Source organism: Achroia grisella, unplaced genomic scaffold, assembly GCF_030625045.1.
Source record: "Achroia grisella isolate CSIRO2021 unplaced genomic scaffold, CSIRO_AGI_Agris_v1 utg642, whole genome shotgun sequence".
NCBI lineage: Eukaryota > Metazoa > Arthropoda > Insecta > Lepidoptera > Pyralidae > Achroia > Achroia grisella.
Genome location: NW_026712979.1, coordinates 499,440 through 512,632, shown reverse-complemented (window position 1 = coordinate 512,632; position 13,193 = coordinate 499,440). Strand labels below are relative to the sequence as shown.

Below are 13,193 nucleotides of genomic sequence, written 5' to 3'. Positions count from 1 at the left end.
GCCATCACCAGCAGAACACGGACAGCTCGCCGCCCACAGGGAGGTATACAGTGTGGTGGTGGTACCTGCAGCGCGGGTGGTGGTGGTGGCGGCCGCCATCACCAGCAGAACACGGACAGCTCGCCGCCCACAGGGAGGTATACAGTGTGGTGGTGGTACCTGCAGCGCGGGTGGTGGTGGTGGCGGCCGCCATCACCAGCAGAACACGGACAGCTCGCCGCCCACAGGGAGGTATACAGTGTGGTGGTGGTACCTGCAGCGCGGGTGGTGGTGGTGGCGGCCGCCATCACCAGCAGAACACGGACAGCTCGCCGCCCACAGGGAGGTATACAGTGTGGTGGTGGTACCTGCAGCGCGGGTGGTGGTGGTGGCGGCCGCCATCACCAGCAGAACACGGACAGCTCGCCGCCCACAGGGAGGTATACAGTGTGGTGGTGGTACCTGCAGCGCGGGTGGTGGTGGTGGCGGCCGCCATCACCAGCAGAACACGGACAGCTCGCCGCCCACAGGGAGGTATACAGTGTGGTGGTGGTACCTGCAGCGCGGGTGGTGGTGGTGGCGGCCGCCATCACCAGCAGAACACGGACAGCTCGCCGCCCACCGGGAGGTATACAGTGTGGTGGGTGGTACCTGCAGCGCGGGTGGTGGTGGTGGCGGCCGCCATCACCAGCAGAACACGGACAGCTCGCCGCCCACAGGGAGGTATACAGTGTGGTGGTGGTACCTGCAGCGCGGGTGGTGGTGGTGGCGGCCGCCATCACCAGCAGAACACGGACAGCTCGCCGCCCACAGGGAGGTATACAGTGTGGTGGTGGTACCTGCAGCGCGGGTGGTGGTGGTGGCGGCCGCCATCACCAGCAGAACACGGACAGCTCGCCGCCCGCGCCGCCCACCGCGCGCCACGACCGCACGCCGCCGCCGCCCACGCGCAACTGAACACCACAACACGTACATTCATACATAAACTATTTTGTTACAGTATATACCTAGAAAATATTACGACATCCTCGTAGTACAACGGCGATCGGATCGGACCACCAAACATGACGCAAGAAGGTGCTACCAAGAAATATACGTGCGTCGAGTCAGCACTCCAATTCCCGCAGATAACTTTCCCATTTCCTTTATTTTAGATTTTATATTTGAGTCCATCGCCTCTTTATCTTTGCGACCTCTTTTTTTTAATATGTAACATTTATATTCCTGCATTTTTAATTTGTAATCTTTATTTCGATTTACAAAAAGTGTTAACTATCGTGTGAAACACCATTAATTAAAAATAGTGAAGTTAATAATCATGTTTCTTTATCTAAGGCATTCAGAGTAACCTGAAACGAAACGGCAGAGGCCAGAGCCTAAATATTCTTTGTGACATTGACAAGTAGATTGATGGATGGATGGAAATGACGTAGCGGGAGTTTGGAGCGAAAAGGTTGGAGTGTTTATATTATTATAAAAACAAATAATAGATAGGTAATTGTGAATATTGTAGGCATTGGAGGGTTTATTAGTTGGGACTAGGAGGACACCACAAGTAGTGAAGGTGAGTGTTAATGCATTCTAAAAGGGCCCTTTAAACCTACACCCGTGTCATAAGTCTCGGGCACTACTTGGGGTTCTCTCCCTGAACCTTCGGTGGCTGGCATCAGGGCCTAAGTTGTCATAACTAGTAGTTTTAAAAAATGTATCTCATGTATGCTATGTGTTTGTAATTGTTGAATAAAATAAAAATTTATCTATCTATATAACGACAATTACGGATCACACATCGATCCGAGAACACCTATTATTGTATTAATTAATTATAGAATTAAATTTAGTTTTACTTATAAAATTGGTTTTTGTTTGGATCTTCCGCCAGCGACTTCAATAACTATTTTTATATCACAACATTTATTGATTTATTTATACACTAGCTGTACCCATAACTTCGTCCGCGTGGAATTTAGCTTTATTTTTCTAAATTAAAAGTAGCCCAAGTTACTCCTCATTACATCAGCTACCTGCCAATAAAAGTCCCATCAAAATCGGTCCAACCATTTCAGAGATTAGCCGGAACAAACAGACAGACAAATAAAAATTGTAAAAAATGTTACTTTGTTCTATGTGCCGTATTTATATTCATATGCATGTAGTAAAAAACGGTTATTTCAATATTACAAACAGACACTCCAATTTTATTTATATGTAGATATAGATGGTCGCAGGATCGATTCCTCCAAAAAAATCCCGTCAAAATAGGTCCAGCTACTTCAAAGATTAGCCGGAACAAACAGATAGACAGACAAATATTGTAAAAAAAAAAAAATGTCCAGTCTCCCGGGCTGCGATGATGAAGATGCTGTACCGTATTTATATTCATATGCATGTAAAAAACGGTTATTTCAATATTACAAACAGACACTACAATTTTATTTATATGTACAGACAACTAAACAAACTAAATTGACTTAATAAGCAGCTTTAAGTAATAATATTATTATTCACTGCTTATATTCATTCGATTAGAATAAAGAAAACTTCTATTTCGAAATTTGTATTCACACGTTTCGACTTGTAAATGTAAACTTACAAGGATTAATTAAAAGAGCAACGCACAAGTTTCTTGCTCGTTCTTCTTGTGATGAGACAGCTTCCGTTCGAGTGGTAGATAAAAAACAAATTGTTATGACTATTCAAAAGTGCTTAAATTAAGTTTATTTGAATAAATGATTTTCTATTCTATTCTATTCTATAAATAATGTCAGGCGCGTATGCTCGTCGTACGCTGACCAGTACTTGAGCTGCCTCGTGACATGACTTAACAAGTTCCAACCGCATTACCGCACAGTAAAACGAAAGCATTCAATACTAGAGATGTGCTAACTCGTAATAAACATGACTCGAGTTAACTTGAAATTCAGGTAACTCGAGTTAACTCGAGTTACCTGGAATAAACTGTTTGTTTGTTATTTTTTCTTTAATTTTTCGAATTCTAACTTTTTTGGGCGCAGCTAGCTTTGAAAGCTTCACCGAACTATAGGGGGTGAGTAGAAATAGCACTTTAAAGCCGCGAAAGGACTTAAGGAACGCATAATCATTTTAATGGTAACATAACCAGACGAATATGCGAAAAAAAAATGATAACAACCTCAAATAGAATTGAAATATTTGTGACGAGTGAAAATTGTATGATATGAAATGATCAGAAAATTTCATGTCATTATCGGTTCGATGACAGAATCATACTCTCGCTCTTTATCTTGATTTTTTATTTATCAGTTGAATACTTCAAACTCGAGTTGGCAGAATTCGACTCGAGTTAACTCGAATTCAGCGCAACTGTATGATATAAAATGATCAGAAAATTTCATGTCATTATCAGTTCGATGACAGAATCATACTCTCGCTCTTTATCTTGATTTTTTTATTTACCAGTTGAATACTTCAAACTCGAGTTGGCAGAATTCGACTCGAGTTAACTCGAATTCAGCGCAACTGTATGATATGAAATGATCAGAAAATTTCATGTCATTATCGGTTCGATGACAGAATCATACTCTCGCTCTTTATCTTGATTTTTTTATTTACCAGTTGAATACTTCAAACTCGAGTTGGCAGAATTCGACTCGAGTTAACTCGAATTCAGCGCAACTGTATGATATGAAATGATCAGAAAATTTCATGTCATTATTGGTTCGATGACAGAATCATACTCTCGCTCTTTATCTTGATTTTTTTATTTACCAGTTGAATTCTTCCAACTCGAGTTGGCAGAATTCGACTCGAGTTAACTCGAATTCAGCGCAACTCGAGTTAACTCGAGTTGACACATCTCTATTCAATACCAGATTGGACGGCAAACGATTACACCATCACTACCACTCGTTCAAATTACGGCGCAAAAACTTAATGTGCCGAGCTTTCATTCCAATACGCGCCATATAGGGCAGCGGCGACTGGGCGGCGAGTCTGCGCGCGCAAGGAATGCCGCCCATTAAAGAACATCGTGTATCTTGAATGAGGCATTAGTCCATTGAGAGCTAAAGAAATGGAGGATGCTAAAGTCTTGGCTACAAATAGGAGATAAACGGAGTTTGATGCAGTAGTTATATTGTCTGTTTTATGTAATTACTAGCTGGCCCCATCCGCGTGGAATTTAACTATATTTTTCTAAAATAAAAGTAGCCTAAGTTACTCCTTATTACATCAGCTACCTGCCAAAAAAGTGCTGTCAAAATCGGTCCATCCATTTCAGAGATTACCCGGAACAAACAGACAGACAGACAAAAATTGTAACAAATGTGATTTTGGTGTATGTACCGTATTTATATTCATATGCATGTAGTAAAAAACGGTTATTTCAATATTATAAACAGACTCCAATTTTATTTATATGTATAGATATGTTTTTTTTTATAAAAAATATTCTATGTTCATCCTAATACCTCCAAGAACATATCTACAAAATTTCATGATGATCGGTTCAGTAGATTTTTCGTACAAGCGTAACAAACATTGCTACTTTTACATTTACAATATTAGTAATAAACATCCATACTTACAAACTTTCGCTTTTATAATATTACTAGCTTTTGCCCGCGTCTTCGCTCGCGTTAATTTATCCCCTTAGGGTTGGAATTTATCAAAATCCTTTCTTAGGGAATGCCAATGTCATAATAGCTTTATGCATGCAAAGTCTCAGCCCGATCGGTTTAAAATTGACAAAGTTTCATACAAACTTTCATCCCCTATTTTATCCCCTAGGGGGTAGAATTAATGAAAATCCTTTCTTAGCGGATGCCTACGTCATAACGTCTACCTGCATGCCAAATTTCAGCCCGATCCGTCCAGTGGTTTAGGCTGTGCGTTGATAGATCACTTTAAGTTATATATATTTAGATTATAATTATTATATTCATATATATTTAGATTAAGATATGTTTTTGAGTAGCCAGTTAAAACTGTAAGTAATATTGAGTGCATTATACCGTTTGTTGAGGCATGGCAGTGCATAACTAGTAACTAGCGGTGCACATGTGCGGAACACAACGTTCCCACGCCAGCCCTTTGTTTCATATTGCGATTGTAGTTATAGTTTTTTTTGTAACTGAATTATGAACAAACCTACGGTCCACATGATGTAATGTAGCAACTTACAAGATTACGATTAGGAATATTACTAAATCGCCATGTGACGTTAGTAATATTTTCACTAGCTGTACCCTCGACTTCTTCCGCGTGGAATTTAACTTTATTTTTCCAAAATAACAGTTGCCTAAATTACTCCTTATTACATCAGGTACTTGCCAATATAAGTCCCGTCAAAATCGGCCCATCCATTTCAGAGATTAGCCGGAACAAACAGACAGACTGACAAAAGTGTAAAATGTGTTATTTCGGTGTATGTACCGTATTTATATTCATATGCATGTATGTTATGGGTATATGTTAGGGGTAGTCCACCCCTAATTTTTCTTATTTTATTTTAAGGCAGAACAACGTTTGCCGTAATAGCTAGTTATTTATACTTAATCAATAGCCTCAAAAATAAGTTTCAAGCTTCTAGCTTCAAAATTGACGATTCTTCCATACAATCTTTCATCCCCAAATTCAACCCCTTACAACCCTATTTTCGCATTAAAAAGTAGCCTATTTCCTTTCTCAGGGTCTGGACTATCTGTGTACCAATTTTCATTTAAATCGGTTCAGTAGTTTTTGCGTGAAAGCGAGACAGACAAACAGACACAGACAGAGTTACTTTCGCATTTATAATATTATAGTGAGGATTTGAATTAACACTTCATACGTAATATTATTACAATAGATAAGCACTTTTTATTCTTTATTATACCCTTTCATGTTGTGATAAGGTGATATTACAATCGACGTCAGTGAAACGTGCACTATCATTTCCTTATCACCATTTATTAGTACTGGCGAAGTCACAATAGTTTCCTTTGTTGTAAACACCAAGTTGTAAAACGCGGGTACACCTATTATTTACTATTATGTACACGCGACTCCGTCCGCGTGGAATTTAACTTAATTTTTCTAAAATAATAATAGCCTAAATTACTCCTTATTACATCAGTTACCTAACAAAAAAAAGTCTCGTCAGAATCGGTCCAGGCTTTTCAGCGATAAGCCGGAAAAAACAAACAGTCAGACAGTATTTATATTCATATGCATGTAGTAAAAACGGTTATTTCAATATTACAAACGAACACTCCAATTTTATTTATATGTATAGACTAATTGTAAACGCAACTTCGTCCGCGTGGAATTTAACTATATTTTCTAAAATAAAAGTAGCCTAAGTTACTCCTTATTACATCAGATACCTATCAAAAGAAGATCTCGTTAAAATCGGCCCAGTCATTTCAGAGATTAGCCAGAACAAACAGACAGTCAGACAAAAATGGTAAAAAATGTTATTTTGGTGTGTGTACCGTATTTATATTGATATGCATGTAGTAAAAAACGGTTATATCAATATTACAAACAGACACTCCAATTTTATTTATATGTATAGATGTACAGATTACAGTCCCAACTATCAGTTAGGTACTGCAACATAATGACTTTATTAGACAGTGGACCGGCTGAGTCCTTACCCTTTTTATTCTAACCAATAATTTTTATATAGTGGCTACAATTACTGCATTTTATATTTTCTAGAACGTTCTGTTTCTATGTAATTGGATGTATTATTATTACAAACGCGAGTTTATGAGTAGGGTGGATGTGGATATATGCATGGATGTTTGTTACTCTTTCACACCAGAACTACGGAAAGAATTTTGATGAAATTTTATAGTAATAATAATAACAATAAGAGAATTTTTGAAAAAAAAAAAAGTGTGAATATATTACCCCCGTAAAAAGGGAGATATAACGTATGTATATATATATATAATAATAACCTCAGGACAATTCACACAGCCATCTAGATCTAAGTTAAGCTAGCTAGAGCTTGTGTTATGGGTACTAGATAACTAATACATATACATAGATATTTTTTTTGTAAATACATACATATTACACATAGAAAACACCGAGACCGATACAAACAATCATACTCATGAATTCAAATGTTTGTGCCGTTCGAGGAATCGAACCCGCGACCATCGGTCGTAAAGCGGTGTTGACCGCTAGACCACCAAGGTCGTCAAAGAAGAAAGAAGAAAAACGTAGAAGTCATAGAAGAAGAAAGAAGAAAAACATTAATTGATAACCATTATTGACATAAATATACACTAGCGCTATAAGACTTTTCAAAGAAACAACGAAAAGGTTAGTCGACATCACAGAAGACCGAAGAGCTGGCAGCTACCTTGGACAAAGAATTAGTCTAGCCATTCAAAGAGGGAACGCTGCCAGTATCTTCGGAACTTTGCCTAAAGGGATCCCTTTTAATAATATATTTTAGTTATTATATTATATTTTTCAAACTTTTTAATTTTAAGTTGTAGTTGTACAATTAAGTTATGTAAATGATACAATTATTTAATAACTAAGTAATGTTTAGTATTTAAACAAAATATATATATATACACTTACACATTTGACATAGGTAACGTCTTAACTATATAGTAATATAGTTCAGACGTCAGAATAATAAATTGGCTAAAAATTTCACGCGGATGAAGACGCGCGTACAGCTAGTATATCATAAATTCATGCATAAAATGTAGTTAAGTTATATAAATATAGATTAAAATTAACTCCGAAAAACATATAAGCTTGTTAACAATACACTAATGAAAACTGGCAACTGTATACTTATACGAAATTAGCTGAGCCCGGGACTTCGACGTGTAATGGACGAATAACGAATTTTCATACAAACTTTCATCCCCTATTTTATTTTACCCCCTTAAGAGGGTACATTTACAGTCTTTGAATGTCATATTTATTTAATCAATAGCTTAAAAAATAAGTTTAAAGTGACGATACATCCATACAACCTTTCATGTACCCTTCTAACCCCTTACTAACCTTTCTTCGCAATAAAAAGAAGTCTATGTCCTTTCTCAGGTTTCTTCAGGCTCTCACCAATGTTTCCCAACCTTTTTTAGGCAACGCCCCACCTTAGTCTTTTTAAAAATTTTATGCCACATACTATTTAAAGACAATGTGAGCAAAGTGGAATAAGTGACTTGAGTGTTGCTCTTTAAAATAAATGTTGTCGTAAGTAATATATATTAACAAGAAGGAGGCATGCGACAATCAACATAGAAATCGCTACACACTCATTCTTTGTGTAATCAGATAATTGTCAGCAACTTTAACTTAATTTTTTTGTACAAAATCATTTATAAACTCATGTTATTAGATCTTTTCATTTAGTTCGTCATTCCAATTCTGGTCATTATAAAAAAGGGAATTGATTGCAACTGCATTACGTAATAAAGCCCCTGATCGATAATGATTGGTTTGTTATCGCGTACGAATTGAAATCGAATTAGAGCAACCGGAGATTAACTTGATTAATCGCAAGATTGTGCCCACGCTGAGCGCTCTCTGAGGCTGGAAATTCGAACCTGTTCTGCCATTTATGTAATGTGTTTTTTGTGGACGAAATCCTGTTCTTGAAATGTTTGGCGATTTTAAAAAAGTTACACAAAAACAGTTGATCTATAAAACGTACAGTTTATTTATGTTGATATGGTAATAGTTGTTCATGCACGGGATTATCATTTAATGATAGGCATAAGTACACAATATTAATAAAATGGCTTAAAAAAAAGAAATTCAATTGAGTTTCTTGCCAGTTCTTCTCAATTGAATCTATATACTGAACTGGACGGTAGGGAAGAAATATTATAACAAAAATTTGACGTTCACAAGCGGGTAAAATGTCCTGATGAATAAATTATTTTTATTTGAATAAAAGGTGGAGTTAATACTAGTTCTGAAAGTTCACCTATTCCTCCTAATATTATCAAGTGAATGCTAAGCTATAGCAAACTAACTCTTTGATCAAATACATTCAGCTATTATACAGTAAGGTTAGATAGAGTTAAAAGTCTTTTTTGAAGTCTAAATTCAACATAATTATAGATATATATATTACACAAAGATCGTACTAGGATAAGATTTGGTCCATACCTGTTGCATCTTATCGAAATCAAGAGCTGGCCGATGCCGGCGTGGGGGCGGTAGGGGCATGCGGCGACGGCGCGGGGACGCGGGCGCGCGCTCTCCGCGCTCGCGCTCGGACCGCTCACTTCGCTCACTCCGCTCACTCCGCTCACTCCGCTCACTCCGCTCGTTCCGCTCATTCCGCTCACTCCGCTCGTTCCGCTCGCTGCGGCCGCTGGTACACGCGCACACTGCGCCACCTGCCCGCCGCGGCTTCAGCGCTTCCAGTGGTGGCGACGTTCGGAACCGCACCGGAGTCTCTACCTGTAATGTTCACGAAAAATTCATTAAATTTTTACATTTTGAAGAAATAATCGCGCTTTCTTTAGCCAATAATTAAGAGATAGAGAGGATAATACTGGTGGCTTATAATTGAAAGAAAAGCACAAATATTACAGATAGCGGTAAACATATTTTTCTCAATAAGTTTCCAAATTAATCAGTGTATTTTTACTATTTTAAGACACACCCATTTTCCTTTTGGACCAATCTTTTCTTTCCTTTGGAAATTTGTAGCTTAAATTGATCTGTGCGTACAGCCAGCAACGTCAACTTGTTATATTCTATGTAAAGATAAAGAGACATATAGTATATAGTAGAATATTTAGTATATTTTTTTTGCTAAAGGTATCAAAATCTATTTACGTTAACATACAACTCTCGTCCTGTACAATTGACCGTTAGTTACCCTTACAATGCTGCGTTTAATTGACTAGAAGAGATCTCTTTCACAGCCTCAAAGGTAAAGCCACTCTTGCGCATATTATCACTAAGTTACTGAGCAAAAAAGAGTAGGTAGGTAATGAAAGAATAGACAGTACCTAAGAAAAGTCAAATCCTAAAAGATTAGACGTAAGAATTCGAAAGAAGAGTGAAAACACAATATTAGCGCACACTGAACACGATGGGGTGTGAATGTGGATTAGATGGCATACCTTGGTGTCGTCGTCGTCGGAGGAGGGCGCGCGGGCTGCGAGGTCGTCCGCGTCCGCGTCGAGGTAGGGCTGCGCGGGCCACTTGCGCTTCTCGGGGGCTGCGGGCGGCGGAGATGACGCCCCTCGACGTCGAGACTCGCCGCCGCCTGCACCCGCGCCCGCGCCCGCTCCCGCCTCCGCTCCCGCGCCCGCGCCCGCTCCGCTCGGCGCTCCGTTGATCACCTAAACCAGCCGCACGCTCAGCTCCCGGCTACTCTTGCGCATTATGATATGGCTCTACTTTGTCTCTTGTGTGAGGCAAACACTAATGATTTACAATGTCTAGTACGAAATGTTGATGGGACTTGAAGAGATAGATGCAATGGAACAACCGCTCCTATTAAGTGTCTATGTTCGGATTCTAGATTGACATTATTATTATACAATTTTCATCCACATAAAGAACTTAAAGTACAAACTGTCTTTCATATGACAACTCTGCATTTCAAGTACTTTGAGACATTTACTATAAGTCCGGAGAGCAATAGGAGGGGAGTCCTGGGGAGTCCCATGCTACAAGGTTAGCCGGTCGTGGCGAGGGGCCGGTGTAATCCCTCGACATCTAAATATGTCGTTAACTGTCGTCGTCATGTAATAAATAGTAGGGGTTTTGCGAAATTATCCAAATAGTTTGGTGTGTTTAAATTGATCCTGCAGCCTATTTTCTGTGGTCTGAAGCCTCATGTTTCGTTATATATAGTAAGATTTTACGTTGTAGAGTGCAGTTCCATATTCAACCAAAAAGTTCACGCGTCTTAAGTCATAAACCTTACCAGAAAATATTCTTGTAATATAAATACAACGGTGTAAAAATACTTAAGTAGGAAACATTATTTACAGCAAAAAAATCTATTAAAACTGCATAAGGATTGTGACTATGGATTAGTGGTCGTCTTGCGGGAAATTATCATAACTACATCCCCGTCAAAGGACAGAACTACGAACGCAAGGCACGAGGCGCCTCGAACTGCTGAAGGGAGAGAAATTTTCCAGCTCACCGCACCACAAAGAGATCATCCGAGTACACTAAATTTATTGTAGGCGTATCTTGCAACGCAATCGGGGAATTATAAAAATATTAGGTGTATCCTTTTTGGGATATTAAATAAGTCCAACAATGGAGATGGTAGTAGAGATACTAGAGCTGGGTAGTACGCATTGGTTAGGGTATATTTGAATCCAAAATTGCAATAGATAACTTATGTCAGTTCAATTTTATTTGGTACTAGCTGTACTCGCGAATTCGTCCGCGTGGAATTTTCTAAAATAAAAGTAACCTAAGTTATTTCTCATTATATCAGCTACCTGCCAATAAAAGTCCGGTCAAAATATGTCCAGGCATTTCAGAGATTAGCCGGAACAAACGGACAGATAGGCAATAATTGTAAAAAATGTTATTTTGGTGTATGTACGCTATTTATAATCATATGCATGTAGTAAAAATGGGTTATGTCAATATTACAAACAGACACTCCAATTTTATTTATATGTATAGATATTTTAGTATTTATGTTTATAGTTTTTCGGTATTTGGGTCTTTATATCACTAGAGAGTTCGTCGCAATTTTAACTGACGCTAAAAGTTTATGAACAGATTTGTTGTCACCACCACAATATATGGAAAGAAAATCTTGAATCTCAGATGTAAGATTTTGGTGGCTCAGTAATTATGAATCATAACATTAATTTAGGTACATCTACATAGTTATATATACTTAAACATTTAATAAATAGACTGAAACAATGCAGCGCAAAGCTTGTGACGCTCGACGTCTACCCAGAGTCTACAACTGCAACCATAATAGTCGTTTTCTCAGCACAAAAGTATTACGTTTTCTTTTTGCAATTAAAAAAGAGCTGAGACAAAAGAATTTCTAATTTGAAGCCAAGCTCAAGATAAATGTTATGTAGGCGGCGGAGAGAAAAATGAATAAAACGCGAATGTTTTGTTTTGTCTCTAAAAAGTAGAAAATAGGTATGGCGTGGAGTGAAGACGCATGTCTCGCGTGGAGCCGACGAGCCACGACGCGTGGAACATTTGAAAGAATATCCACGCTTCTATTTCTATAAAACTGTATATTGCTACTGTTCATTGAGTCACAAGATAAGATATCAGTCATCAATATGACAGGTGATGTAGCGTACATTACGTTATTATCTGTTGCTTGTGTACTTGTATTTTTGTAGTGTATATAACCACAGATAATATAATATATATAACTAACTACAGATATAGGCCATAATCAATGATAATATGCTGAAAAAACAAAAGTTAAAAACAAAGTGTCTCAACAATTTGAACTTGTGGTAAGTTTGGCGTATTGATAACAGAAGGAGTGATATTAATAAAAGATTTAATAAATAAGGGTGTATATAATAATAGAATTAAAATAAGAAATAATCATTAATGTAACAAGATTTTAAGTCGGAAATTTGCAAGCGAATCTATTTGACATTTAGACAATTTACTTTTTTAGTAAATGTATCTGTGTTATATGGCTAGTTAATGTAAGAAGGTTGATAGCCTACAAACTACTACAGGAAGTCTTAGGATGGATGTTGGATGGACAAGTGACCATTCCAGAATTTGGATATAGACTGCAGATATTACTACAGATTATGGCTTATGTATGAAAGTGGCGCCGGTGTCGGAGAGGTTGAAGAGTAATCGTCTATCGTGGTATGGACATGTAATGCGTAGAAATGAGGATAATATTTTAAGAAAGGTGTTATATATGAATGTGGATGGTTATAAGGTCAGAGGAAGGCCGAAAAAGAGATGGATGGACTGTGTGAAAGATGATATGGTAAGAAAGGAAGTAAATAACGCGATGACTGCGAACAGGGATGAATGGAAGAGAAAAACATATTATGCCGACCACAAATAAATGGGATAAGGAAGAAGCAGATGGTGATGATGATGATTAACGTTTTGTTAGGATAGAAATTGTATTTATTAGTATATCTGTACCTTATATCGATACAGATATAGGAGCATCTAGACCTGCATCGGTTATCTTACCACATTTTACATTAATGCTACATAATAGACGTGCGCTGATAAAGGCTGCCAAGTTCTCGGTTGGAAGTTTC

General features: G+C 38.1%; 1 protein-coding gene across 2 annotated transcripts in view; it reads right to left on the bottom strand.

Annotated features, from left to right (window-relative positions):
- Positions 1-824: 824 nt before the first annotated feature.
- Positions 825-13,193, bottom strand: part of LOC131849449 (protein FAM117A) — a 79,344-nt gene continuing 66,975 nt past the window's right edge. For both annotated transcript variants that reach the window (XM_059199528.1, XM_059199529.1), the window contains 3 exons: positions 10,062-10,283; positions 9,094-9,390; positions 825-932 (listed from right to left, as the gene is read on the bottom strand). In XM_059199528.1, coding sequence (XP_059055511.1) covers positions 852-932; positions 9,094-9,390; positions 10,062-10,283 — 600 coding nt within the window. In that variant the 3' untranslated portion in view covers positions 825-851. The remainder of the gene's footprint in view (positions 933-9,093; positions 9,391-10,061; positions 10,284-13,193) is intronic.